The following is a 27,632-nucleotide window of genomic DNA, read 5'->3' as shown; positions in this document are numbered from 1 at the left end:
GTTGGATCTAATGCTTACTCTACCTCCCTCCACCACTTTCTAATAATAATTGTGGTATTTGTTAAGTGCTTATTATGTGCCAGGCATTGTTCTAAGCGCTGAGGCACTGTTCTAAATGTTGAGGCACTGTTAGTCCTATGGCCCAACCCCCTAGGTCTTGGAACTGAGGCCTCAAATAAGTCACGATCTTGGTTCAAGTTTGCATTAGGATAATCATAGCATTCCTTAAAGTCTATGTGTCAAGCACTGTACTAAGCGCTGGAGCAGAGATAAGATAATCAGGTAGGACATGGGGCTCATAGTCTAAGTAGAAGGGGGAATTGGTAATGAATTTCCATTTTACAATCAATCAATGGTATTTATTGAGTGCTTATTGTGTGCAGAGGACTATACTAAGCACTTGGGAGAGTGTAATATGATGGAGTTAGTAAATGTGATCCCTGCCCACAAGGATCTTATGAACTAAAGGGAGAAACAGATATTAAAGAAGAAGTGAGGACTTTCTCAAGGAAGAACGCTTGGAGAAGATGTGATTTTAATAAGGCTTTGAAGAGGGGGAAGAGTAGTGGTCTGTAAGATACGAAGTCGGGGCTGCCTTGACCCTAATATTTGCGGAAGGGGAAAAAGACGGAATCCTTATCAACAGTTGCCACCAAGAGATGGGCTGGGAGGGTAGAGAAAAGCTAGTGTGTTCTAGTGGTATGGAAGAAAGGATCCCTAGAATTAACCCCCAGTGTCCTGGCAGCCCAACTAATGCAACTAAGTCAAAGGGATCAAGTCAGAGTGTCGCAGAAGGGAGTGGGAGAAGAGAAAAAGAGGGCTTAGTCAGGGAAGGCCTCTTGGAGGAGATGTGCCTTCAGTGTTCCTTCCTTCCTTCTTCCCTTTCTCCCTCCGTCTCTCCCACCCCTTCTCCAGACTCTCTGTACAATCCTGATTGGGTCAGCAGCCGGCTCTTTCCCCGCTAAAGGCTAATCCCTCTCTCTTCTCAATCTTGTTGTCCCTTGCAAACCTGGCCCTTTGGCCTCTTCTGAATCACTGCTTACGTTGTCTTGCATGGCTTCTCACACTTGCCCTCTGGAATCCCAGCTCCAGAGCCCCTGCTTCGGGAAGCCTTCTCTCATTAATAAAAAACAGACAATAACCCAAACTTGATTTCCAGTCCAGCAGTCTCCCACAGGGCACTCTTGAACGGTAAGTACATTTAATGGGTTGGGGTTGTATTCAATCAATCAATCAATCGTCTTTATTGAATCCTTACTATGTGTAGGGCTCTGTACTAAGTGCTTGGGAGAGTATAACAGAGTTAGCAGACACTCTCCCTGCCCACAATGAGCTCATTTTCTTGAGGGGGAGATGAGCAATATAATTACTGATATGTACATAAGTGCTTTGGGGCTGAGGGAAGGGTGAATAAAGGGCGCAAATCTTAATGCAAAGATGACACAGAGGGGAGTCGGAGAAGAGGAAAGGAGGGCTTAGTAAGGGAAGGCCTCTTGGAGGAGATGTGTCTTCAATAAGGCTTTGAAGCTGGGGGGCAAGAATAATTGTTTTATGAAGAGAGAGGGAGTTCCAAACTAAGGGAAGGATGTGGGCAAGAGGTCGGCGGCAAGATAGAGTCAGTAGGTTGGCTGTATTATGGGTTTGACTTTCTTTTAAGGTTAAGCAAGAACCCTGCCTAATCTGTAGTCTGTAATCCATGGTGCCTGGGTCAGGGCCATACACAGTGGGTCCTCAGCAAACACTTAAGGAGAAGGAAGACAGTGGGGAGAGGATGGAGAGAGGTATTTAAGGAGGAGGAAGGGGGGAGAGGGGGATGGAAGGAATGAGGAGAAGATGGAGAGAAGGGGGAGGAGGAGGAGGAAGAGGAGAAAGAGAATAGGGAAGAGGAGAGGGAGGAGGAGAGGGAAGAGGAGAAAGAGGGGAGGAGAAGAAGGAGTGGGAGGAGGAGGGGAGGGAAGGAAGTAGAAAAGGGGGAAGAGAAAGGGGACAAGGAAGGGAAGGAAGTAGAAAAGGTGGAAGAGAAAGGGGACAAGGAAGGGAAGGATGAGAAGGGAAGGTGGAGGAGGGGGAGGAGAAGAAGGAAAGAAGAGGGGGAGAAGGAGAAGCAGAAGGGGAAGATGAAAGAGAAGGAGAGCAAGAAGACGAAACAGAATGGGAGCTTCTTGGAAAGAAAGGATTAGGCAGAGTGTGCCAGGATGAAAAATAGCAAGAATATGCTATTTTCTTCTGCCTTCTCCCCGCCATGACCCGTACTTTCTATTTCTCTTGCCTCCCCTTTTCTTTTCCAACTCGGATTTCCAAGTGAAATCCTGCAGCATCTTTCACGGGCCCTGCCCTTCCCTCCCACTAATCCAGCAGATGTGGTCAGAACCTTCACTAAGGCTGGTTTGGGGTTCTGGGTTCTGATGAGAAGCAGCATGGAGTAGTGGATAGACCAGGGGCCTAGGAGTCCAAAGGTTGTGGGTTCCAATCTCCGCTCTGCCATGTCTGCTGTTTGACCTTGGGGAAGTTATTTCACCTCTCAGTGCCTCAGTTAACTCATCTGTAAAATGGAGACTAAGACTGTGAGCCCCATGTGGGTCATGTTTTGTGGTGGAATGGGTCCTGTGGGGCATTGGGTAGGGAGTTCTGCGGCCTCATAGGTTCCCTCTTTCTTTTCTGAGGCACTGGCAGTCACCTTCTTTGCACATAGTAAGTGCTTAATAAATGACATTATTGTAATAATAATAATGATGGTATTTATTAAGCTCTTACTATGGTTCCAGGAACTGTACTACATGCTGGGGTGGATCCAGGCTAGATCTGTGAGCTTGCTGTTGGGTACGGACTGTTTTTAATCTGTTGCCAAACTGTACTTTCCAAGTGCTTAGTACAATGCTCTGCACACAGTAAGCGCTCAATAAATACGATTGAATGAATGAATCCAGGGGGACATCCCAATCTTCTCCTTCCCCCTCATCGTTAGAAGCCTCCCCCCTGCCCCGGATCCCTCCAGACTATGAGCCAGGTGTGGGCAGGGATTGTCTCCCTTTATTGCTGCGTTTTGCTTTCCAAGCGCTTAGTACGGTGCTCTGCACACAATAAGCGCTCAATAAATAGGATTAAATGAATGAATGATTAACTTATATCTACCCCAGTGCTTAGAACAGTTCTTGGCACGTAGTAAGTGCTTAACAAGTGTTATTCTTATTACTATTTTCATTATTATTATTATTAGGGAAGCAGCATGACTTAATGGAAAGAGCCCGGGCTTGGGAGCCAGAGGTCATGGGTTCTAATCCCGGCTCCTCCGCTTGTCAGCTGTGTGACTTTGGGCAAGTCACTTCACTTCTCTGGGCCTCGGTTCCCTCATCTGTCAAATGGGGATTCATTCACTCATTCATTCAATCGTATTTATTGAGCGCTTACTGTGTGCAGAGCACCAAGTACGGATGAAGACTGTGAGCCCCCCGTGGGACAACCTGATCACCTTGAATCGTCCTCAGCGCTCAGAACAGTGCTTGGCACATAGTGAGCGCTTAACAAATGCCATCATGATTGTATTATTATTGTCAGTGTTATTATTATCGTCGTCGTCATCATCATCTCCGGCTCCGCGGCCCGGCCGGTTGGGGCCCGGCTCCTGCCCAGGCGCCTGGGCCCCTGCTCCGCCCCCGCTAAGCGCTCCGTAAACACGGGGAGGGAGGAGGGACGAGGGGGAGGAGGGGGGGGAGAGGAGGGGGAGGAGGGGGGAGGAGGGGAGAGGAGGGGGAGGAGGAGGAGAAAGGACGGGGGGAGGAGGGGAGGGGAAGGAGGAGAGGAGGGAGGTGGAGAAGGGAGGAGGGGGAGAGGAGGGAGGGGGAGAAGGGAAGGAGGAGGAGGAGGAGGGAGGGGGAGGAGGAGAAGGGAGGGGGAGGAGGAGGAAGAGAAGGGAGGGGGAGGAGGAGAAGGGAGGGGGAGAGGAGGGACGTGGAGAGGGGAGAGGGGAGGAGGAGACGGGGAGGGGGGAGGAGGAGGAAGAGAAGGGAGAGGGGGGAGGAGGAGGAGAAGGGAGGGGGGAGGAGGGCAGAGGAGGGAGGCGGAGGAGGAGGAGAAAGGAGGGGGAGGAGGGTAGGGGAAGGAGGAGGAGGAGGAGAAGGGAGGGGGAGGAGGAGAAGGGAAGGAGGAGGGGGAGAGGAGGGAGGTGGAGAAGGGAAGGAGGAGGAGAAGGGAGGGGGAAGGAGGAGGAAGGGAGGGGAGGGGGAAGGAGGAGGAAGAGAGGGGAGGGGGGAAGGAGGAGGAAGAGAGGGGAGGGGGAAGGAGGAGGAAGAGAGGGGAGGGGGAAGGAGGAGGAAGAGAGGGGAGGGGGAAGGAGGAGGAAGAGAGGGGAGGGGGAGGAGGAGAAGGGAAGGAAGGGGGGAGGAGGAGGAAGAGAGGGGAGGAGGAGGAGGGCTGGGGGAGGAGGAGGAAGAGAAGGGAGGAGGGGGAAGAGGAGGGAGGTAGTAAAGGGAAGGGGTGGAGGGGGAAGAGGAGGGAGGTGGAGAGGGGAGGGGGAGGAGGGGGAGGAGAACGGAGGGGGGGAGGAGGGAGGAGGGGGAAGAGGAGGGAGGTGGAGGAGGGAGGTGGAGAAGGGAGGGGGAGGAGGAGAGGAGGGGGAGGAGGAAGAGGGAAGGGGAGGAGAAGGGAGGAGAAGGGAGGGGGAGGAGGAGGGTAGGGGGAGGAGGAGAAGGGAGGAGGAGGAAGGTAGGGGGAGGAGGAAGAGGGAAGGGGAGGTGAAGGGAGGAGGGGGAAGAGGAGGAAGGTGGTGAAGGGAGGGGGAGGAGGAAAAGGGAAGGAGGGGGAGGAGGGGGAAGGGAGGGGGAAGAGGAGAGTAGGGGGAGGAGGAAGAGGGAAGGGGAGGAGAAGGGAGGAGGGGGAAGAGGAGGGCGAGGAGGAGGTGGTGAATGGAAGGGGAGGGGGAGGAGGAGAAGGGAGGGGGAGGAGGAGGAGGAGTTGATTACGTTTTGCTAAATGGGGACCCCGCCCCACCCCCAGGGGAGGGGGAAAGGAGGGAAGGGGGACAAGGAGGAGTTGCTTATGTGTTGCTAAATGGGGACCCCCGTCCCAAGCCCCCTCCTCAGCCCCTGACCCCGCCCATCCTCCCCCAAAGCGTCCCGAACCTTGCCCACAGAAATCTTGCAGTCGCTTCTCATCTTGCAAATGGAAAGGGGTTGGGATTTTAAGGATCCTAACAAGATCATTTGCAATGCCAAAGACTTCTGACCTCTGTCTGCCCCAAGCCTCAGTTTCCCCATCTGTGAAATGGAGGTAATCCGCCCCGACCCGTTAGATTAGTGAGCACACTCCGGGCAGAGATCTCTGTCCCAAGCCGTCACTATGGAAATAGCAGCCAGCGTCGGGGTAGTTTTAGACTGTGAGCCCACTGTTGGGTAGGGACCGTCTGTATATGTTGCCAACTTGGACTTCCCAAGCGCTTAGTACAGTGCTCTGCACACAGTAAGCGCTCAATAAATACGATTGAATGAAAAGGGGCTATAGCTAAAGAGCTAATTTGAGGAGGAGGTGATGACTTGGGCTTATTAACCACCAATGCCCCCAAACACCCAACTGGCATTGGTTAATTTTCCACCTTTAAGTCAGGGGACAGAATTCCCTAATTGCCCCCCTCTAGTAAATAATAACGATGGTATTTGTTAAGCGCTTACTATAATAATAATAATGATGGCATTTGTTAAGTGCTTACTATGTGCAAAGCACTGTTCTAAGCCCTGGGGGGGGATACAAGGTGATCAGGTTGTCCCACGGGGGGCTCACAGTCTTCATCCCCATTTTACAGATGAGGTAACAGGCTCAGAGAAGTTAAGTGACTTGCCCAAGGTCACACAGCTGACAAGTGGCGGAGCCGGGATTAGAACCCATGAACTCCAAGTCCCAAGCCCGTGTTGCTACTCTGTGCCAAGCAATGTACTAAGCGCTGGGGAAGACACGAGAGCTCACCTCCTCCAGGAGGTCTTCCCAGACTGAGCCCCCTTTTTCCTCTCTTCCTCCTCCTCCCCATCCCCCCCGCCCTACCTCCTTCCCCTCCCCACAGCACCTGTGTATATGTTTGTACAGATTTATTACTCTATTTATTTTACTTGTACATATTTACTATTCTATTTAGTTTCTCAATGATCTGCCAACTTGTACTTCCCAAGCGCTTAGTACAGTGCTCTGCACACAGTAAGCGCTCAATAAATATGATTGAATGAATGAATCTAGCTTTATTTCTATTTATTCTGATGACACCTGTCCACATGTTTTGTGTTGTTATCTCTCTCCCCCTTCTAGACTGTGAGCCCGTTGTTGGGTAGGGACCGTCTCTATATATGTTGCCAACTTGTACTTCCCAAGCGCTTAGTGCAGTGCTGTGCACACGGCGCTCAATAAATATGATTGGATGAATGAATCTAGCTTTATTTCTATTTATTCTGATGACCTGACATCTGTCCACATGTTTCGTGTTGTTATCTCTCTCCCCCTTCTAGACTGTGAGCCCGTTGTTGGGTAGGGACCGTCTCTATATATGTTGCCAACTTGTACTTCCCAAGCGCTTAGTGCAGTGCTGTGCACACGGCGCTCAATAAATATGACTGAATGAATGAACCTAGCTTTATTTCTATTTATTCTGATGACTTGACACCTGTCCACATGTTTCGTGTTGTTGTCTCTCTCCCCCTTCTAGACTGTGAGCCCGTTGTTGGGTAGGGACCGTCTCTATATATGTTGCCAACTTGTACTTCCCAAGCGCTTAGTGCAGTGCTGTGCACACGGCGCTCAATGAATACGATTGAATGAGTCAGGTTGTCCCAGGTGGGGCTCACAGTCTTTATCCCCATTTTACAGATGGGGTAACTGAGGCACGGGGAAGTGACGCGACTCGCCAAAGTCTGCTGACTGGCGGAGCCGGGGTTAGAACCCACGACCTCCGACTCCTAAGCCGCGTGTTCTTTCCGCTAAGCCGGACTCACTGTGGGCGAGGGTCGTCGCTATTGCCGTGTGATATTCTCCCAAGCGCCCAGTACGGCGCGGTGCACACAGGAAGCGCTCAATAAATCCGATCAAATCAATCAATCGCATTTATTGAGCGCTTCCTGTGTGCAGAGCACTGTACTGAGCGCTTGGGAAGTACAAGTTGGCAACATATAGAGACAGTCCCTACCCAACAGCGGGCTCACAGTCTAAATACGTGAATTAACTGGCTTTTCTGTATGGTTTTCCCCAGCCCGTCGGCCCTCTGGGCCTGCGGGGACCATGAGGTACGTCAGCACCCGGGGCCTGACCCCCGACGTCGATTTTGAGGAGGCCTTGTTCTCCGGCTTCGCCCCCGACGGAGGCCTGTACATGCCCGCGGAGATCCCCCAGCTGGATGAGGACACGCTGAGCGGCTGGAGCATCCTCCCGTACCCGGAGCTGGTGAAGGAGCTGTGCTCGTTATTCATAGCTCCAGAGCTCATTCCCAGGGAAGACTTGAACCGTGAGCCTAAAACTCCCCCGCTCAAGTTCGACCCGCTGGGAGAATTGGGATCTGCCTTCAGTGGGCTTGCGGTCCATGGCTAGTAGAGTTATCGGTCAACCGGTTCATTCATTCAGTCGTATACATATTCATTACTCTATTTATTTATTTTACTTGTACATATCTATTCTATTTATTTTGTTAGTATGTTTGGTTTTGTTCTTTGTCTCCCCCTTTTAGACTGGGAGCCCACTGTTGGGTAGGGACTGTCTCTATGTGTTGCCAATTTGTACTTCCCAAGCGCTTAGTACAGTGCTCTGCACATAGTAAGCGCTCAATAAATGCAATTGATGATGATGATTTATTGAGCGCTTACTGTGTGAAGAGCACTGTACTAAGTAAGCACTTGGGAATTGCCTTTGTTAATAATGACGGCATTTGTTAAGCGCTTACTATAGGCTGTTCTAAGCGCTGGGGGGAGACAAGGTGATCAGGCTGTCCCACGGGTTCATCCCCATTCTACAGATGAGGTAACTGAGGCCCAGAGAAGTGAAGTGACTTCTCCAAGGTCACACAGCTGACAAGTGGCGGAGCTGGATTTGAACCCATGACTTCTGACTCCCAAGCCCGGGCTCTTCCCACTGAGCCACGCTGCTTCTCTAACGAGAACAATAATGGTGGTATTTGTTAGCTGCTTAATGTGTGTCGAGCGCCGCACTAAGCACTTGAACTGCTTGGGCAAGTCGTTTCTCTGGGCCTCAGTCACCTCATCTCTAAAATGGGGATTATATCCTCTTCCCTCCGATTTCGATATGTTCGTAAGGGTTTTGGGGTCGAGGGTAGGGTGAATAGAGGGAACCGATCCAAGTGTAATAATAATGATGGCATTTGTTAAGCGCTTATTATGTGCCAAGCACTGTTCTAAGCGCTGATAATAATTATGGTGCTTGTTAAGCGCTTGCTTAGAACAGTGCTTTGCACATAGTAAGTGCTTAATAAATGCCATTATTATTATTACTATATGCCAAGAACCTTTCTACATGATCCTTATACTCTACCCCTTCCCCTGTTTGTAAATTCTTTTGAATGCCTGACTCCCTCACTAGATTATAATTAATTAATGATGGCATTTATTAAGCGCTTACTATGTGCAAAGCACCGTTCTAAGCGCTGGGGGCGTTACAAGGTGATCAGGTTGTCCCACGGGGGGCTCACAGTCTCAATCCCCATTTTACAGGTGAGGTAACTGAGGCCCAGAGAAGTTGAGTGGCTTGCCCAAAGTCACACAGCTGACGGTTGATGGAGCCGGGATTTGAACCCATGACCTCTGACTCCAAAGCCCGGGCTCTTTCCACTGAGCTCCTTAAGGGATGGGATCCTGGCAACCAACTCTAAACTCATCGTGGGCAGAGACTGTGTCTGTTTATTGTTGTATTGTTATTGTTTTATTGTACTTCCCCAAGTGCTTGGTACAGTGCTTTGCACACAGTAAGCGCTCAATAAATTCGACTGAATGAATGAATACTCTTCCAAGCGCTTAACACAGTCTCAGCACGCCGTAAGAACTCGAGCCGGAAAGCAACATGGCGTAGTGGTCAGATCATGGGTTTCAGAAGGTCATGAGTTCTAATCCTGGCTCCACCACTTTCACTGTGTGACCTTGGGCAAGTCACTTCACTTGTCCGGGCCCCAGTTCCCTCATCTGTAAAATGGGGATTGATTCTGTGGGACCCTTTGGGACAGGGACTGTCTCTATATGTTGCCAACTTGTACTTCCCAAGTGCTTAGTACAGTGCTCTGCACACAGTAAGCGCTCAATAAATATGATTGATGATGATGATGATGATGTCCAACCCAATTTGATTGAGAAGCAGTGTGGCTGAGAAGCAGCGTGGCTCAGTGGAAAGAGCCCGGGCTTGGGAGTCAGAGGTCATGGGTTGAAATTCCGGCTCTGCCAATTGTCAGCTGGGTGACTTTGGGCAAGTCAACTTCTCTGTGCCTCAGTTCCCTCATCTGTAAAATGGGGATTAAGACTGTGAGCCCCCCATGGGCCAACCTAATCACCTTGTAACCTCCCCAGTGCTTAGAACAGTGCTTGGCACACAGTAAGTGCTTAATAAATGCCATTATTATTATTATTATGGTATTGATCACTTACTATATGTAGAGTACTGTACTAAGCGCTTGAATTGGTTGGACAAACAACTTAGCTTCTCTGAGCTTGTTACCTCATCTCTAAAATGGAAATTAAATCCTATTCCCGCCAACTTAAACTGTGATCCTCATGTGAGACAGGGACTGTGTCCAACCTGGTTATCTTGTATCTAACCCAGCACTTAGTACAGTGCCTGGCATATAATAAGTGCTTAACAAGTACCATAACAATAAATAAAATAAAAAAGGATCTAGGAGGGAAGATGAGGAGTTCAGTTGTGAGCCATCCATGTAGAGATGTTCTGGAGGCAAGAGGAAATGCAGAATTGCAGAGGGGAGATGTCAGACTTGGGTAAATTTTCTTTTTATGGTATTTATTAAGCACTTATTATGTGCAGGGTAGATGCAAGGTAATCAGGTTGGGCATAATCCATGCACCACAAGGGGCTCACACTCTTATCCCCATTTTACAGATGAGGTGACTGAGGCACTGAGAAGTCAAGTGACTTGTCCAAGGTCACACTACAGACAAAGAAGCACCGTGGCTTAGTGGAAAGAGCCTGAGTTTGGGAACCACTTCTGGCCTTGGCCATGGAAGATGGCCAGTCAACCTGCCCAGAGGGAAACAGTGATACAGCAATCAATCAATCACTGGTGTTTATTACTATTATAGTAATAATTATTACTCTATATTATATATATATATGTATATATGTTTGTGTATTTATTACTCTGTTATTTTATTGTACATATTTATTCTATTTATTTTATTTTATTAATATATTCTGTTTTTTCTCTGTCTCCCCCTTGTAGACTGTGAGCCCACTGTTGGGTACGGACTGTCTCTATATGTTGCTGACTTGTAATAATAATAATAATAACAGTGGTGTTTATTAAGCGCTTACTATGTGCAAAGCACTGTTCTAAGTGCTGGGGAGGTTACAAGCGCTTAGTACAGTGCTCCCACACAGTAAGCACTCAATAAATACGATTGAATGAATGAGCCAGAGGTCGTGGGTTCTAATCCTGACTCTGCCACTTGTCAATTGTGTGACCTTGGGCGAGTCACTTAATTTCTCTGTGCCTCAGTTACCTCATCTGTAAAATGAGGATGAACACCGTTAGTCCCACGTGGGACAACCTTGTATCTCCCCCAGCACTTAGAACAATGCTTGGCACATAGTAAGCGCTTAACAAATACCAACATTATTATTATTATTATTATTGGATTAGAACAGGTCCTCTGACTCCCAGCCGTGCACTTTTTACAGTCAATCCTGCTGAAAGGCATGCGTTTAGAGGTGGAAGTGGAAGCCAGGTGGGAAGCTGAGCTCCCCACGGGAGTGAAGGCATATTGGAAAAAAAGAACTGAGTCTTGGGGGACAAACAGGAGCTGGAAGGTAGAAGAAAAGCCAGCAAGGAGTCTGAAAAGAATCAGCCAGAGAGCTGAAAGGAGAACCAGGAGAGAGCTGTGTCAGGAAAATCAAGAATAGTGTTTCCAAGAGAAGGGGAGAGTCCACAGTGTTGAAGATACCAGAATAGACAAGGAGGATTAGGTCAGTGTAGAGAAGCAATGTAGCTTAGTGGAAAGAGCCCAGGCCTGGGAATCAGAAGGTCATGGATTCTAGTCCCAGCTCCATCACTTGTCAGCTGTGTGACCTTGAGCAAGTCACTTCACTCTTCTGTGTCTCGGTGCCCTCCTCTGTAAAATGGGCATTAAGACTTTGAGCCTTCTATGGGACAGGGACTGTGTCCAAAACCCGATTTTCTTGCATCTATCCCAGCGCTTAGAACAGCTCCTGGCATGTAGTAAGCACTTAACAGATGGCGCAGGTAATTAATTAGAGTGTGTTAGATTTGGTGAGAAGGAGTTCGTCGGTGATCTGGGAGAGTGGGATCTCAGTGGGGGAAAGGAGGCAGAAACCAGATTGGAAAAGGAAGAAATACTAGATAATAATGATGGCATTTGTAAAATGGGGATTAAGCCTGTGAGTCCCACGTGGGACCACTTGATCACCTGGTATCCTCCCCAGTGCTTAGAACAGTGCTTTGCACATAGTAAGTGCTTAACAAATGCTATCATTATTATTATTATTGTTACTAGATGTATATGACCCCTTCGAAGAGTTTGGATAGGATGTGAGCTTGTTCTTTCATTCATTCAATCGTATTCATTGAGCACTTACTGTGTGCAAAGCAATTCATTCATTCATTCAATTCATTCAGTCATATTTATTGAGCCCTTGCTGTGTGCAGAACACTGTACTAAGCGCTTGGGAAGTACAAGTCGGCAACATATAGAGACGGCTCCTACCCAACAACGGGCCCACGGTCTAGAAGGGGGAGACAGACAACAAAACAAAACATGCAGACAGGTGTCAAAATCGTCAGAACAAAGAGAACTAAAGCTATATGCACATCATTAACAAAATAGATAGACTAGTAAATATGTACAGGTAAAATAAATACAGTAATAAATCTATAGAAATATATACAAGTGCTGTGGGGAGGGGGAAGAGGAGAGGAAAAAGGGGGCTCAGTCTGGGAAGGCCTCCTGGAGGACGTGAGCTCTCAGTAGGGCTTTTGAAGGGAGGAAGAGAGCTTGTTGTTGTTAGGGGACGTATCTACCGACTCTGTTGCATTGTAATCAATCAATCAATCATATTTATTGAGTGCTTACTGTGTGCAGAGCACTGTACTAAGCGCTTGGGAAGTACAAATTGGCAACATATAGAGACAATCCCTACCCAACAGTGGGCTCACAGTCTAGAAGTGGGAGCTCTTAGTACGCTGCCCTGCACCTGGTAAGCACTGAATAAATACCATCATCATCATCATCATCAATCGTATTTATTGAGCGCTTACTATGTGCAGAGCACTGTACTCAGCGCTTGGGGAGTACAAATTGGCAACATATAGAGACAGTCCCTACCCAACAGTGGGCTCACAGTCTAAAAGCGGGAAAATAGATCTCCCCCATCGATGGATTGAATGGGAGGAGGAAAATGGGGTGATTGGTGTTTTTTTTTAGGATAGGGAAGATGTAGGTGCATTTCATTCAGTCATTCATTGCTTCTTCCACAAGGCCACACCGCATCTCTTCAGGGAGAGCCCCCAGTTTTCTGTTTGCAAATGTCGGAATCAATCGATGGTATTTATTGAGCGCTTACTACGTGCAGAGCCCTGCACCGAGAGCTTGGGAGAGTACACTAGATCACCGATCCCACAACGAGCTTTCAGTCTAGAGGAGAAATGACACCGCTTTCCGCCCCTCCCCACCAGGCCTGATTGACCGAGCCTTCAGCAGGTTCCGGCACCGGGACGTCGTCCATCTGTCCAGGATGAAGGACGGGCTGAATGTGTTGGAACTGTGGCACGGAATCACCTACGCCTTTAAGGATCTGGCCTTGTCTTGCACCGGCCAGTTCCTGCAGTACTTCTTGGAGAAGCGGCAGAAACACGTCACCATCCTCGTAGGTGGGTTACCAGGGAAAAGGAGAAAACCGGGAACTCCGGAGTGGCTAGCTGATGGCCGGCAGCGTGGCGTCGTGGATAGAGCATGGGCCTGGGACTGATCCCAGCTCTGCCACTTGTCTCCTGTGTGACCCTGCGCAAGTCGCTTCACTCTCCTGCGCCTCAGTTACCTCATCTGTAAAATGATGATGATGATGATCATCATCATCATCATCAATCGTATTTATTGAACGCTTACTATGTGCAGAGCACTGTACTAAGCGCTTGGGAAGTACAAATTGGCAACACATAGAGACAGTCCAACAGTGGGCTCACAGTCTAGAAGGGGGAGACAGAGAACAAAACCAAACATACTAACAAAATAAAATAAATAGAATAGATATGTACAAATAAAATAAATAAATAAATAGAGTAATAAATATGTACAAACATATATACATATATACAGGTGCTGTGGGGAAGGGAAGGAGGTAAGATGGAGGTAAGATGATTGTGACTGTGAGCCCCATGTGGGACGGGGGCTGTGTCCAACCCGATTTGCTTGTAGCCACCCCAGTGCTTAGTACAATAGAGAAGCAGCACGGCTTAGTGGAAAGAGCCTGGGCTTGGGAGTCAGAGGTCATGGGTTCTAATCTCGGCTCCGCCACTTGTCGGCTGTGTTACTGTGGGCAAGTCACTTAATTTCTCTGTGCCTCAGTTACCTCATCTGAAAAATGGGGATGAAGACTGTGAGCCCCTCCATGGGACAACCTTGTAACCTTGTAACCTCCTCAGCGCTTAGAACAGTGCTTTGCACATAGTAAGCGCAATTAATTTTTTTTTTCTAGGGGCTGATCTAATTTTTATTAAAAAAAACCTCCCATGGATCACAGATTCAGCAAACTGACTTTCTGAGTAAATTTTTTTTAAAACCTGCAGCTTGCCTATTGTATTGGTAATAATAATAATGATGGCATCTGTTAAGCACTTACTATTCGATTACTTACTATACGATTCATTCAATCGTATTTATTGAGCGCTTACTGTGTGCAGAGCACTGTACTAAGCACTTGGGAAGTACAAGTTGGCAACATATAGAGACGGTCCCTACCCAACACAGTCTAGAAGCCTAAGCGCTGGGGGAGATACAAGGTGATCAGGTTGTCCCACGTGGGGCTCACAGTCTTCATCCCCATTTTACACCATGAGGTAACTGAGGCTCAGAGAGGTTAACTGACTTGCCCAAGGTCACACAGCAGATGTGGCGGAGCTGGGATTAGAACCCATGACCTCTGACTCCCAAGCCCGGGCTCTTTCCACTGAGCCACGCTGCTTCTCCAGCCACCACCCAGATGGGAGATGACACGGCTGGGCTTAGGTTCGTTCATTTATTCATTCTATCGTGTTTATTGAGCGCTTACGGTGTGTGAGCCCACTGTTGGGTAGGGACTGTCTCTATATGTTGCCAATTTGTACTTCCCAAGTGCTTAGTACAGTGCTCTGCACATAGTAAGCGCTCAATAAATACGATTGATGATGATGATGATGATGTATTAAGCACCTAGGATTCCTGAGGAGTGACTCTGGGCCCAAGCTCAGCCAGCCCCAGGCTTTTCCCGAGCTCCTGCAGGGCAGTTGGACACCCCCCGGTCTGTTCATCCTCATCAGTGGTATTTATTGAGCTCTCACTGGGTGTTGGGCACTGTACTAAGCACTTGGGAGAGTTTGGTACAACAGACCTGGCAGATACGTTTCCTACCCATTTCCAGCAGGAAGACATCTGGCTCTCTTGGTCTTTCCACGTGGTATTTCTCTGACCCTTTCAGGTGTGATGGGGCTGAGGTTTTCTCTTTTCTCCCGTCCAGGGACTTCTGGGGATACAGGGAGTTCAGCGATCGAGAGCGTGCGAGGGGAAAAGAACATGGACATCCTAGTTTTGCTTCCCAAGGGGTACTGCTCTCAGATCCAGGAACTGCAGATGACCACTGTGCTGGAGGACAACGTCCATGTGTTTGTGGGTAGGTGTGCTTTTTTTTTTTTAAGGCATTCGTTAAGCGCTTACCAAGTGCCAGGCACTGTACTACGCCCTGGGATAGATGCGAGCTACTCAAGCTGGACACTGTCCACATCCTCCACAGTCACGGCCTTAATCCCCATTTTACTGATGAGGAAACTGAGGCACAGAGAGGCGAAGTGACTTGCCCGAGGTCGCACAGCAGAAAAGTGGCAGAGCCGGGATTCGAACCCAGGTTTTTCTACTCCCGAGCCCGTGCTCTGTCCACTAGGCCATGGTGCTTGCAGAGAGACCCCGGGGGGAGTGGAGGGGTGGGTTCTGAGCTCAAACTAAGCCTCCCCCCTTTCCCCTGCTCCTCCTCCCCTCCCCATTACCCTGACTCCCTCCCTCTGCTCTACCCCCTTCCCTGCCCCACAGCACTTGTGTATATATTCATTCAATCATATTTATTGAGCGCTTACTGCATGCAGAGCACTGTACTAAGCACTTGGGAAGTACGAGTTCATTCATTCATTCATTCAATCATATTTATTGAGCACTTACTGTGTGCACAGCACTGTACTAAGTGCTTGGGAAGTACAAGTTGGCAACATATAGAGACAGTCCCTACCCAACAACAGGCTCACAGTCTAGAAGAAGTCATAATAATAATAATAATGATGGCATTTGTTAAGCGCTTACTAGGTGCAAAACACTGTCCTAAGTGCTGGGGAGGTTACAAGGTGATTAGGTTGTCCCACGGGGGGCTCACAGTTTTAATCCCCATTTTACAGATGAGGGAACTGAGGCACAGAGAAGTGAAGTCACAGAAGTGACAAGTGGCGGAGCAGGGATTTGAACCCGTGACCTCTGACTCCAAAACCCGGGCTCTTTCCACTGAGCCACGCTGCTTCTCAATGAACCCGGCCTATGGTCGGGGAGCGTGTCTGCTCATCCTGCTGTACTGGACCATACTAAGCGCTTAGTACAGCACTCTGCACACAACAATAACAATACCGACGACGGCATTTGTTAAGCGCTTGCTGTGTGCCAAGCACTGTTCTAAGCACAGGGGGTAGATACAAGGTGCTAAGCATTTGGGAGAGTACAATACAATGGAAGAGTTGATGTACCTATTTAGTTGATAGTTGATGGACCTATTTAGCATTCTATTTATTTTATTAATCATGTATATATATCTACAATTCTATTGATATTGATGCTATTGATGCCTTTTTACTTCTCTTGTTTTGTTGTCTGTCTCCTCACTTCTAGACTGGGAGCCCATTGTTGGGTAGGGATTATCTCTATCTGTTGCCGAATTGTACTTTCCTAGCGCTTAGTACAGTGCTTTGCACACAGTAAGCGCTCAATAAATACGATTGAATGAGTGAATGAAGTGGCTGGTCCAGCCTGGAGGGATGTGAGGCAGACGCGATTAGAACCCAGGTCCTTTTGACTGCCAGGCCTGGGCTCTATTCACTAGGTTACACTGAGCGAGCCGTGGCAGCAGTGGTATTTATTGTGTACTTACTGTGTGCAGAGCACTGTACTGAGCACTTGGGAGAGTTCCAGTACAGTTAGTAGGCATGATCCCTGCCCTCGAGAAGCAGACAGTCTAGTTATTATAGCTACCGCGAGTGGCACTCCCCTCTCCCAGCCCCCCACCATAGCGTGGCTCAGTGGAAAGAGCCCGGGCTTTGGAGTCAGAGGTCATGGGTTCAAATCCCGGCTCCGCCAATTGTCAGCTGTGTGACTTTGGGCAAGTCACTTAACTTCTCTGGGCCTCAGTTCCCTCATCTGTAAAATGGGGATGAAGACTGTGAGCCCCCGTGGGACAACCTGATCCCCTTGTAACCTCTCCAGTGCTTAGAACAGTGCTTTGCACATAGTAAGCACTTAATAAATGCCATCATCATTATTATTATTATGTCCATATCTGTAATTTCTTTATCTTAATGTCCGTCACCCCCTCCAGACTGCAAGCTAATTGTGGATAGGGATTGTGTCTGTTGTATCATGCTCTCCCAAGTACAGCGGTCCGCACGCAGTAAGCGCTCAATAAGTCTGACGGGCTGACTCTCTGTCCTTCCCCGACAGTGGAGGGAAACAGCGACGAGGTGGACGAGCCCATCAGAGAGATATTTGCGGACGGGGACTTTGCCAGGACGCACCACCTGATGAGCCTGAATTCAATCAACTGGTCGAGGATCCTGGTGCAGATGGGGCACTACTTCTACGCCTACTTTCGGTGCCTGCCGTCCCCGGGTGCCACCCGCCCCTGGCCTCCGGTGGAAATCGTCGTGCCCACGGGAGCCGCTGGCAACCTCACAGGTCCAGGACGCCTTCCCCGGCTTCAGCTCCCGGCTCGGGGCCCGTTCGGCAGTCAGAAGGTCGTGGGTTCTAATCCTGGCTTCGCTGCTTCTCTGCCGTGTGACCTTGGGAAGTCACTTCTCTGGGCCTCGGTTACTTCATCTGTAAAATGGGGATTGAGACCGTGAGCCCCACGTGGGACCGGGACTGTATCCAACCCAATTCGCTTTCATCCACACTGACGCTTACAAACAGTGAATGCTTAGCAAATGCCATCATTATTATTATAATTATCCACAAAATGGGGTTTCAGTTCCTGTTTTCTTTTATGGCATTTATTAAGCACTTACTATGTGCAAAGCACTGTTCTAAGCGCTGGGGAGGTTATAAGGTGATCAGGTTGTCCCACGTGGGGCTCACAGTCTTCATCCCCATTTTACAGATGAGGTCACTGAGGCCCAGAGAAGTTAAGTGACTTGCCCGAAGTCACACAGCTGACAAGTGGCGGAGCCGGAATTTGAACCCATGACTTGTGACTCCAAAGCCCGGGCTCTTTCCACTGAGCCACACTGCTTCTCACTCAGACTGTGAGCCCCATGTGGAACAGGGACTATGCCTAACCTGATTAACTTGTATCTTCCCCGGTGCTTAGTACAATGCTTGGCACAGAATGAGCGCTGAACAAATACCGCAATAATTATTATTTTGACTTTCAGCCGGGTGCATTGCCCAGAGGATGGGCCTGCCACTCCGCCTGGTTGCGGTGGTGAACAGCAACGACATCGTTCACAGGACCATCGAGCGAGGCGATTTCTCGCTCTTGGACAGCGCTAAGCCGACGCTGGCATCTGCCATGGACATTCAGGTGCGTACGCGTGCGTGTGTCTGTGTGTGTATACACGCGTGAGTGCTCCATTCCCCCACCCTCCGGAGTTTAGTTAGTAGCTTCAGACATCATTTCCTTAATGAGCAACAGCTCTTGGCGAGGTGAGAGGGATTTTGAGGTCATGAAGCAAAAACTCCTCACTCTCAGCTTCAAGGCTGTCCATCCCCTCGCCCCCTCCTACCTCACCTCCCTTCTCTCCTTCTCCAGCCCAGCCCGCACCCTCCGCTCCTCTGCCGCTAACCTCCTCACTTTACCTCGTTCTCGCCTGCCCCACCATCGACCCCCAGCCCACGTCCTTCCCCTGGCCTGGAATGCCCTCCCTCCACAAATCCGCCAAGCCAGCTCTCTTCCTCCCTTCAAAGCCCTACTGAGAGCTCACCTCCTCCAGGAGGCCTTCCCAACTGAGCCCCCTTTTTCCTTTCCTCCTCCCCATCCCCCCGGCCCTACCTCCTTCCCCTCCCCACAGCACCTGTATATATGTTCATCTGGATTCATTACTCTATTTATTTTACTTGTACGTATTTACTATTCTATTTATTTTGTTTTGATGTGCATTTAGCTTTAATTCTGTTTGATGACTTGACACCTGTTCACATGTTTTGTTGTCTGTCTTCCCCTTCAATAATAATGATAGCATTTATTAAGCGCTTACTGTGTCCAAAGCACTGTTCTAAGTACTGGGGAGGTTACAAGGTGATCAGGTTGTCCCACGGGGGGCTCACAGTCTTCATCCCCATTTTACAGGGGAGTGACTTGCCCAAAGTCACACAGCTGGCAATTGGCAGAGAGCCTTCTAGACTGTGAGCCTGTTGTTGGGTAGGGACCATCTCTATATGTTGCCAACTTGTACTTCCCAAGCGCCTAGTACACTCTGCACACAGTAAGTGCTCAATAAATACGATTGAATGAAATCAATGAACAATGGTCCATAAACACTCCCAAGCTGCAGTTTCAGCTGGTGGAAATTGGTTCCAACAAGTTTTAAAAAGCTGGGTAATTTTACCCCCTCACATTCATGTGTAGAGTAGTTCAGGTTTTATTAGGTAGCTGACAATTAAGCAGCCCAAAAAACCAAAATGAGGCCTCTTTGTCTTGGGCCACCCTGTATTTGCACGACGTTTTAATAAGTGCTTGCTATGTGCCAAGCACTACCCTAAGCGCTGGGGTAGATACAAGATATTTAGGTTGACCACAGTCCCCGTCCCACATGGAACTGAAGTTTGTCTGAAGTAGGAGGGAGTAGGACTTAATCCCCATTTTACAGATAAGAAAACTGACGCACAGCGATGTTAAGTGACTTGCCCAAGGCTCACACAGCAGGGAATAAAAATTATGGTATTTGTTAAGCGCTTACTATGTGCCGAGCACTGTTCTAAGTGCTGGTAAGGGGCAGAGCTGGGGTAAGGACCCTGGTTCTCTGATTCCCAGGCCCGTGCTCTTTCCACGAAGCCACACTGCTTCCCATTTGCTTTCCGGTCTGTTTAATCTAGACAGACCCTTGATGAGACTGGCAAAGACCACTGCGGAGGGCCGCTTGTCTGCTGTGTGACCTTGGTCAAGTCACTTCTCTGTGACTGTTACCTCATATGTAAAATGGGGATTAAAACTGTGAGCCCCATGGGGCGCAGGGACTGTGTCCAACCTAATCTTATATATACCGCAGTGAGCCCACTGTTGGGTAGGGACTGTCTCTATATGTTGCCAACGTGTACTTCCCAAGCACTTAGTACAGTGCTCTGCACACAGTAAGCGCTCAATAAATACGATTGATTGATTGATTGATTGATTGATTATAGTACCTGGCACATAGTAAGTGCTTTACAAATAGTCCAAAAAAAAAAGCCAGCCCCTGGCCCCAGCCCTGAATCCTCAGAAAGGGAAGTAGCATAGCCTTGTGGAAAGAGCCCGGGACTGGATGTCAGGAATCCTGGCTGCTGCGTGATCGTCTCTGTGCCTCAGTTTCCTCACCTATAAAATGGGGACTGAATACCTGTTCTCCCTCCCCCTTAGACTGTGAGCGCCTTATGCGTCAGAGATTGGGTCTGAACTGATTGAATCTACCCCAATGCTTCCCCTATAGTAACTGCTTAATAAATACCCCAATTATTCTCGTTGTCATTGGGGGTTTCATCCACGGACCATTTTTCCGCTTCACCACGCCCAAGACAACCCTTTTCCTCCTTTTCTCTTCCAGGTACCCTACAACATGGAGAGGATTTTCTGGTTGTTGTCAGACTCTGACAGCACTTTGATCAACGCCATGATGGAGAAGTTTGACAAGACCAAGAGGGTGAAACTGCCAGAAGTCTTGCATAGAGAGGTCAGTCACTGTATTTAGTCAGTTGTCACCAGGCCTGTCACTGGGCTGGTGAATGGAGAGCCCAAGCCCATTCATTAAGAGAAGCAGCATGGCCTATCGATCAATCAGTATTATTTACTGAACGCTTACTGTGTGCAGAGCACTGTACTAGGCTCCCGTGCTCTATCCACTAGGATAGAGCTGCTTCACTAGATGATCGTGAGAAATATTCTCATTTTTCTCACTCTCTTCTTCTAGACTTCTTCTAGTTCTTCTAGACTGTGGGCCTGTTGCTGAGTAGGGACCATCTCTATATGTTGCCAACTTGTACTTTCCAAGTACTTAGTACAGTGTTCTGCACACAGTAAGCGCTCAATAAATACGATTGAATGAATGAACTATTAAATAACCGCAAACAGAAAACCTCAGTTGCTAATTCTGGCCCAACTCTTGGGAGAAATAATGACTGTGGTATTTGTTATGAGCTTACTATGTGCTTGGACAGCAGTGGGGAAGCAGCATAATAATAATAATAATAACAATAATAATGGCATTTATTAAGCGCTTACTACGTGCAAAGCACTGTTCTAAGTGCCTAGTGGGTAGAGCACGGGCCTGGGGGTCAGAAGGTCATGGGTTCTAATCCCGGTTCCACCACTTTTTTGCTGCGTGGCCTTGGACAAATCGGTTCACTTTGCTGTGCCTCAGTTACCTCAACTGTAAAATGAGGTGAAAGACTGTGAGCCCCATTTGGGACAGGGACTGTGTCCAACCCGATTTGCTTGTATCCACTCCAGCGCTTAGTACAGTGCCTGGCACATAGTAAATGGTTAACAAATGCCATTATTATTATTGTTACCAACAACAATAATAAATATGCTCTCTAGGAAAGGGAGAGCAGCTGTAAGAAGCAGTTTTTCTCCCCATGGTTAACTCAGTGTAATAATTTTCTCATAATAAAAATAATAATAATAATCTGTGATATTTATTGAGCACTTACGGGCAGAGCACTGTACTAAGCACTTAGGATTGTACAATATAACAGAATTATCCAACATATTCCCTCTCCTGCTATGTGCCAAGCATTAAGGAAGATATGGTACAATCTGATAAGACACAGTCCCTTTTCCACATGGGGCCTCATAGTCTTAAGAGGGAAGAAGAACAAATATTTAATCCCCATTTTACAGATGAGGCCCAGAGAAGTCAAGAGACTTGCTCAAGCTCACACAGCAGGCAAAGGGACGGAGCGGGGATTCGAACTCAAGTCGCATCACACCGGTCTTGTGCTTCTTCTCCTAGTCACGCTGCCACTCCTTTTCCGGGATCTTCCCTCCTTCACCCTGGCACATTTCAGATTTCAGGAACGATCAGCTCGTGTTCGGTTTCCGATGAGGAGATCATACGGGCCATGCAGCGCTGCTGGGAGGAGAACCGCTACCTGCTGTGTCCTCACTCCGCGGTGGCCGTTTTTTACCACTACAAACGATCTGATGCACAGCAGCCCAGGTAAGAGGGCCGGGCCGTCCAACTCCCTTCCCCTCCATGGGCCCATTCCCCTTTCCATAATAATAATGGTATTTGCTAAGCGCTTATCATGTGCCACATAATGGCACACTACGATCAGATCAAGCTGTCTCTGATTGATTGATCACAACACCGAACCCCCCTCAAATGGTGGGATAGGGAGGAAAGGGGCATCTCTCCATGTGGGCAGCATGGCGTTGGGGCTAGAGCACGGATTTCGGAGTCAGAAGGTCATGGGTTCTAATCCCAGCTCTGCCACTTGTCTGCTCTGTGACCTCGGGCAAACTCACTTCATTTTATTTTATTTTGTTAATATGTTTTATTTTGTTCTCTGTCTCCCCTTTCTAGACTGTGAGCCCACTGTTGGGTAGGGACCGTCTCTATATGTTGCCAACTTGGACTTCCCAAGCGCTCTGCACACAGTAAGCGCTCAATAAATACGATTGATTGATTGATTGATTTCTGCGGGCCTCATTTACCTCATCTGTAAAATGGGGCTCGATACTGGGACCCCCATTTTATTGTGTTAGTATGTTTGGTTTTGTTCTCTGTCTCCCCCTTTTAGACTGTGAGCCCACTGTTGGGAAGGGACCGTCTCTATATGTTGCCAACTTGTACTTCCCAAGTGCTTAGTACAGTGCTCTGCACACAGTAAGCGCTCAATAAATATGATTGATTGATTGATTGATTGATTGATTTCTGTGGGCCCCATTTACCTCATCTGTAAAATGGGGCTCGATACTGGGACCCCCATGTGGGACAGGGATTGTGTCCAACCTGATTTGCTTGTATCCACCCCAGTGCTTAGTACAGTGCCTGGCATATAATAAGTGCTTAACAAATACCATAATAATAGTAATAACATGTGTACCAATGCTGATATATTATACTCTTCCAAGCACTTAGTATAGTGCCTTGCCCTTAGTGAGCGCTCAGTAAATACCACTGATTGATCGCAGCACTAAAGCCATCTCAGGCAATGGCTTCTCATGTCAAACAGTGGGCGAGGGAGGAGAGGGGCATCTCTTCATGTGGACAGTGAACATATCTACCAACTCTGTTACATTGTACTCTTCTAAGCTGCGTGGCGTAGTGGAAAGAGCATGGGCTTGGGAGTCGGAGGTCGTGGGTTCTAATCCCGCCTCCGCCATTTGTCAGCTGGGTGACTTTGGGCCAGTCACTTCACTTCTCTGTGCCTGAAGTACCTCACCTGGAAAATGGGGATGAAGACTGTGAGCCCCACGTGGGACAACCTGATTGCCTTGTAAATACCCCAGCGCTTTGAACAGTGCTTGTCACATAGTAAGCACTTAACAAATACCATTATTATTACAATTATTATTATTATAAGCATTTAGTACAGTGCGCTGCCCACTTAGCGCTCAATAAATACCATTGGTTGATTGCTTCCAGCGCTAAAGCCACCTCAGGCAGTGGCTTCTCATGTCTAATGGTGAGGCAGGGAGAAAAGTGAACATGTCTACCAACTCGGTTATATTGTACTCTTCCAAGTGCCTAGTACAGTGCCCTGCCCACAGTAAGCACTCAGTAAATACCATTGGTTGATTGCTCCCAGTGCTGAAGCCAGTCATATTTATTGAGCACTTACTGTGGGCCGAGCACTGTAGTAAGCGCTTGGGAGAGTACGATATAACAATAAACAGACACATTCCCTGCCCATAATGAGTTTACAGTCTAGGGAAGGAGACAGACTTGAATAGAAATAAATAAATTATGTCAAATGGTGGGGAAGAGAGGAGAGGGGCATCCCTTCCTGTGGACAGGGAAGGGGTCTATTGTGCTAAGCGCTTAGTGCAGTGTTCTGCAAACAGTAAGCGCTCAGTAAATGCCTTAGATTGATCCCAGGGCTAAAGCCACTTCTGACAATTACTTTTCATGTCAAATGGTGGGGTAAGGAGGAGAGGGAATGTGACTGATTTTGGAAGTCTAGGTGCTTGGAGTTGCAAGGACTTTAGCCAGGGAAGCACAAGGTTTAGGGAGCTTCGCCAGACTTTCTAGGAGACCTCAGAGAAATCACCTCTTTCAATCAATCAATCAATGGTATTTACTGAGTGCTTACTATGTGCAGAGCACTTCTTAAGTGCTTGGGAGAGTACAATACAAGAAAAATTAGCAGACACTTTCCCTGCCCCTAATGAGCATCCTCTTCTGAAAGATGAGAGCAGTTACATGGCATACTGCATTCATTCAATGTTATATATTAATAATGTTGGTATTTGTTTAATCAATCAATCAATCAATCAATTGCATTTATTGAGTGCTTACTGTGTGCAGAGCACTGTACTAAGCGCTTGGGAAGTACAAGTTGGCAACATATAGAGACAGTCCCTACCCAACAGTGGGCTCACAGGCTAAAAAGGGGAGACAGAGAACAAAACCAAGCATACTAACAAAATAAAATAAATAGAATAGATATGTACAAGTAAAATAAATAAATAAATAAATAGAGTAATAAATATGTACAAACATATATACATATATACAGGTGCTGTGGGGAACGGAAGGAGGTAAGATGGGGGGACAGAGAGGGGGACGAGGGGAGATACACAGTGATCAGGTTGTCCCACGTGGGGCTCACAGTCTTCGTCCCCATTTTCCAGATGAGGGAACCGAGGCTCAGAGAAGTTAAGTGACTTGCCCAAAGTCACACAGCTGACAAGTGGCGGAGCTGGGATTAGAACCCACGACCTCTGACTCCCAAGCCTGGGCTCTTTCCACTGAGCCACGCTGCTTCTCTATATATTGAGCACTCACTGTGTGCAAAGCACTGTTCTAAATGCTTGGTGCACCACTCAGCCTTTCCTATTGGAAGAGACTGTAAGCCAGTGATCACACGCCAGGATGAGGAAACCTGTCTTGAAGGGAAGTCTCAAACAACTTCGGGCTATGTGATCTTGGACAAGTCACTTCACTTCTCTGGGCCTGTTTCCCCATCTGCAAAATGGGGATTAAGGCTGTGAGCCTCATGTGGGACATGGACTGTGTCCAACCTGATTTCCTTGTACGTACTCCAGTGCTTAGAACAATGCTTGGCACATAGTAAGTGCTTAACAAATACCATAAAAAACAACCCTTTTCCCATCCCACTAAGCTCTCATCAGCCAAACTTCCTCCACTTGATCAGTCAACAGTGGTTATTGAGTACTTACTATGTGTGGAGCACTGTACTAAACGCTTGGGAGAGAATAATGCAACAGAGTTGGTAGACATGTTCCCTGCCCACAATGAGCTTACAGTCTAAAGGGGCAGACACATTAATATAAATAAATAGTTTATAATATATCATCTCTAGATCTGTTCAAAAGTGCTGTGAGGTTGAGGGTGGGGCGAATATCGTATTCCTAGAGGTCACAGATCAGAACGCTTAGACGACCCAGAAGGGAGGGGGAGCTGGGAAAAAAAAGGCTTAATCAGGGAAGGCCTCTGGGAGGAGATGTGACCTTAATAAGGCTTTGAAGCATCCCCCGCCTGAAGAAGTTCGCTATCAGCAGGATGAGTGCTTTTCTCCATTTTTATCGACATCCTTACTGTCATTCATTCATTCGTTTTTATTGAGCACTTACTGTGTGCGGAGCACTGGACTAAGCTCTTGGGAGAGTACAATACAACAATAAACAGACAAATTCCCTTCTCACAACGAGCTCACAGTGTAGTGGAGGAGACAGACATTAATATAAGTAGATAAATTATAGATAAGGACATAACTGCTGTGGGGTGAATAAAGGGAGCAAGTCAGGATGACGCAGAAGGGACTGGGAGAAGAGGAAAGGAAGGCTTAGTCAGGCCTCTTGGAGGAAATGTGCCTTTGATAAGGCTTTGAAGCCGGAGGAGAGTAATTGTTGGGTATGAGAAGGGTTCCAGGCCAGAGGCAGGACATGGGTGAGAGGTTGGTGGCAAGATAGACGAGATGGAGGCACGGTGAGTAGGTGCCAAGTGGGTGGGCTGGGTTGTAGTAGAAGAGCAGCAAGATGAGGTAGAAGGGGGTGAGGTGACTGAGTGCTTTAAAGCCAATGGTGAGGAGTTTTTGTTTGATGCGGAGGTGAATAGACAACCACTGGAGGTTCTTGAGGAGTAGGGAAACATGGTCTGAACTCTTTTGGAGAAAAATGATCTGGGCAGCTGGGTGAAATTTGGACTGGAGTGAGGAGAGACAGGAGGCAGGAAGATCAGCAAGGAGGCTGATACCCCTGCCTTATTTCAGACCGGAAGACTGTACTTATTTACAGAGCTGGAGTAAGGACAAAGAACCATCCAAGTCCCTCTCCCTCTCCAACCTCTCTCCCTTTTGGTCTTTCTCCCTGTCTGTCTCTCGGTCTCTGTCTCTCTTGGTCGCTATGTCTCTGCTCCCCCGCCCCCCGTCAGCATTCCCAGGTGTTGCTTGGCCCCCGCCTCTGCAGTCAAGTTCCAGGATGCCGTCCTCAGGGCCGAGCTCCTTCCCGAGATCCCTCCGGAGATCAAAGCCTTGGAGAGCATGGAGACCCGGGCTACCATTCTGCAGAGGGGGGATAACTGGACCCAAATATTGCGCGATGCGATAGAGGCGCTGGCCCGGCGCAGAGAACGGACATCCCGTCCTGTGGCCGACGGGAGTCATCAGGAGTAACAGTCCAGAAATGCGATTCGGTTTTCCCTGGTGTTCCTTACTTGCCCTGGGATCCCAGTGGAGCATTCCCATTTGAGGTTGGGTGGTCCCCCGTCTGGGAAGTCTAGACCACGAGAAGCAGTGGGGCCTAGTGGATAGAGCACAGACCTGGGAATCAGAAGAACCTGGATTCTAACCCCATCTCCATCACTTGTCTGCTGCTTTGTGGCCTTGGGCAGGTCACTTCAATTCTCTGAGCCTCAGTTGTCTCATCTGTAAAATGGGGATTGAGAAGCTGCAGGGCCTAGTACGGGCTTGGGAGTCAGAAGGGCCTGGGTTCTAATCCCTACTCCTCCACTTGTCTGCTGTGTGACCTTGGACAAGTTATTTCACTTCTCTGTGCTTCAGTAACCTCATCTATAAAATGGGGATTAAGACCGTGAGCCCCAACGTACTTAGTAAAGGGCCGGGTACATCATGCGTGCTTAACATAATGCCACTAAATAATAAAAAAAAGCTAACTCTGACTGAATTCCCTGAGTGTTACTGGGTCCTATATTCTATATTCCCCAATTTCCCATCTATCAATTAATCCATCCATCAATCAATGCTATTTATTGAGCACTTTATGTGTGCAGAGAGTATTTCTTGCCGACACTTCTCAGCCTGTGTTTACCAGTTTGAAAATCAGGAATGACACTGACCTGCCTCACAGGCCTGCTTTGGCTGTTTCTTTAAGGTAGAAGACTGGCACATCTTTATAAGAAAGAAACCATACGTTACCACAGTGTCAGAGCACTTAAGAATTCAACCTGCCTTCTGACCTCTGTGTCACTCTGTCTCCCTAGGTGATATCAGTGTTTCCTGTCCGGAAACCTGAGCTGGTTGTTTGCTAAAATCCCAACTACCCAATTCTCTCCAGCCCTCTGGTTTTTAGCCACTATTTCTGGA

The 27,632-nt window shown here is 48.2% G+C and overlaps 1 protein-coding gene across 6 annotated transcripts; it reads left to right on the top strand.

The window, feature by feature from the left end:
* Positions 1 to 1,064: 1,064 nt before the first annotated feature.
* THNSL2 (threonine synthase like 2) lies at positions 1,065 to 26,886 on the top strand. Of its 6 annotated transcripts, none has more exons than XM_038752915.1 (9): positions 1,065 to 1,191; positions 7,223 to 7,474; positions 12,890 to 13,084; positions 14,926 to 15,078; positions 17,154 to 17,387; positions 18,083 to 18,231; positions 20,447 to 20,572; positions 21,909 to 22,060; positions 26,462 to 26,702. In XM_038752915.1, exons 2-9 carry the CDS (start codon positions 7,252 to 7,254, stop codon positions 26,700 to 26,702), a joined length of 1,473 nt encoding a protein of 490 aa, XP_038608843.1. In that variant the 5' UTR covers positions 1,065 to 1,191; positions 7,223 to 7,251. The 6 variants fall into 6 exon arrangements, with proteins under 6 accessions (XP_038608843.1, XP_038608844.1, XP_038608845.1 ...); XM_038752916.1 differs by lacking the exon at positions 1,065 to 1,191 and adding an exon at positions 3,478 to 3,510; XM_038752917.1 differs by lacking the exon at positions 1,065 to 1,191 and having other exon boundaries at positions 7,252 to 7,474; positions 26,462 to 26,886.
* Positions 26,887 to 27,632: the final 746 nt, after the last annotated feature.

The sequence above is a fragment of the Tachyglossus aculeatus genome, chromosome 10 (assembly GCF_015852505.1).
Source record: "Tachyglossus aculeatus isolate mTacAcu1 chromosome 10, mTacAcu1.pri, whole genome shotgun sequence".
Classification (NCBI taxonomy): domain Eukaryota; kingdom Metazoa; phylum Chordata; class Mammalia; order Monotremata; family Tachyglossidae; genus Tachyglossus; species Tachyglossus aculeatus.
Note: the sequence above shows the minus strand (reverse complement) of the source record. Positions and strands in the feature narration are given on the sequence as shown.

Coding starts and splice junctions, on each gene's coding strand:
- THNSL2 (XM_038752917.1), top strand. CDS start 7,252: ATGAGGTACGTCAGCACCCGGGGCCTGACCCCCGACGTCGATTTTGAG. Junction 7,475..12,889: donor TCCCAGGGAAGACTTGAACC/GTGAGCCTAAAA, acceptor CCTCCCCACCAG/GCCTGATTGACCGAGCCTTC. Junction 18,232..20,446: donor CATCTGCCATGGACATTCAG/GTGCGTACGCGT, acceptor TTTCTCTTCCAG/GTACCCTACAACATGGAGAG.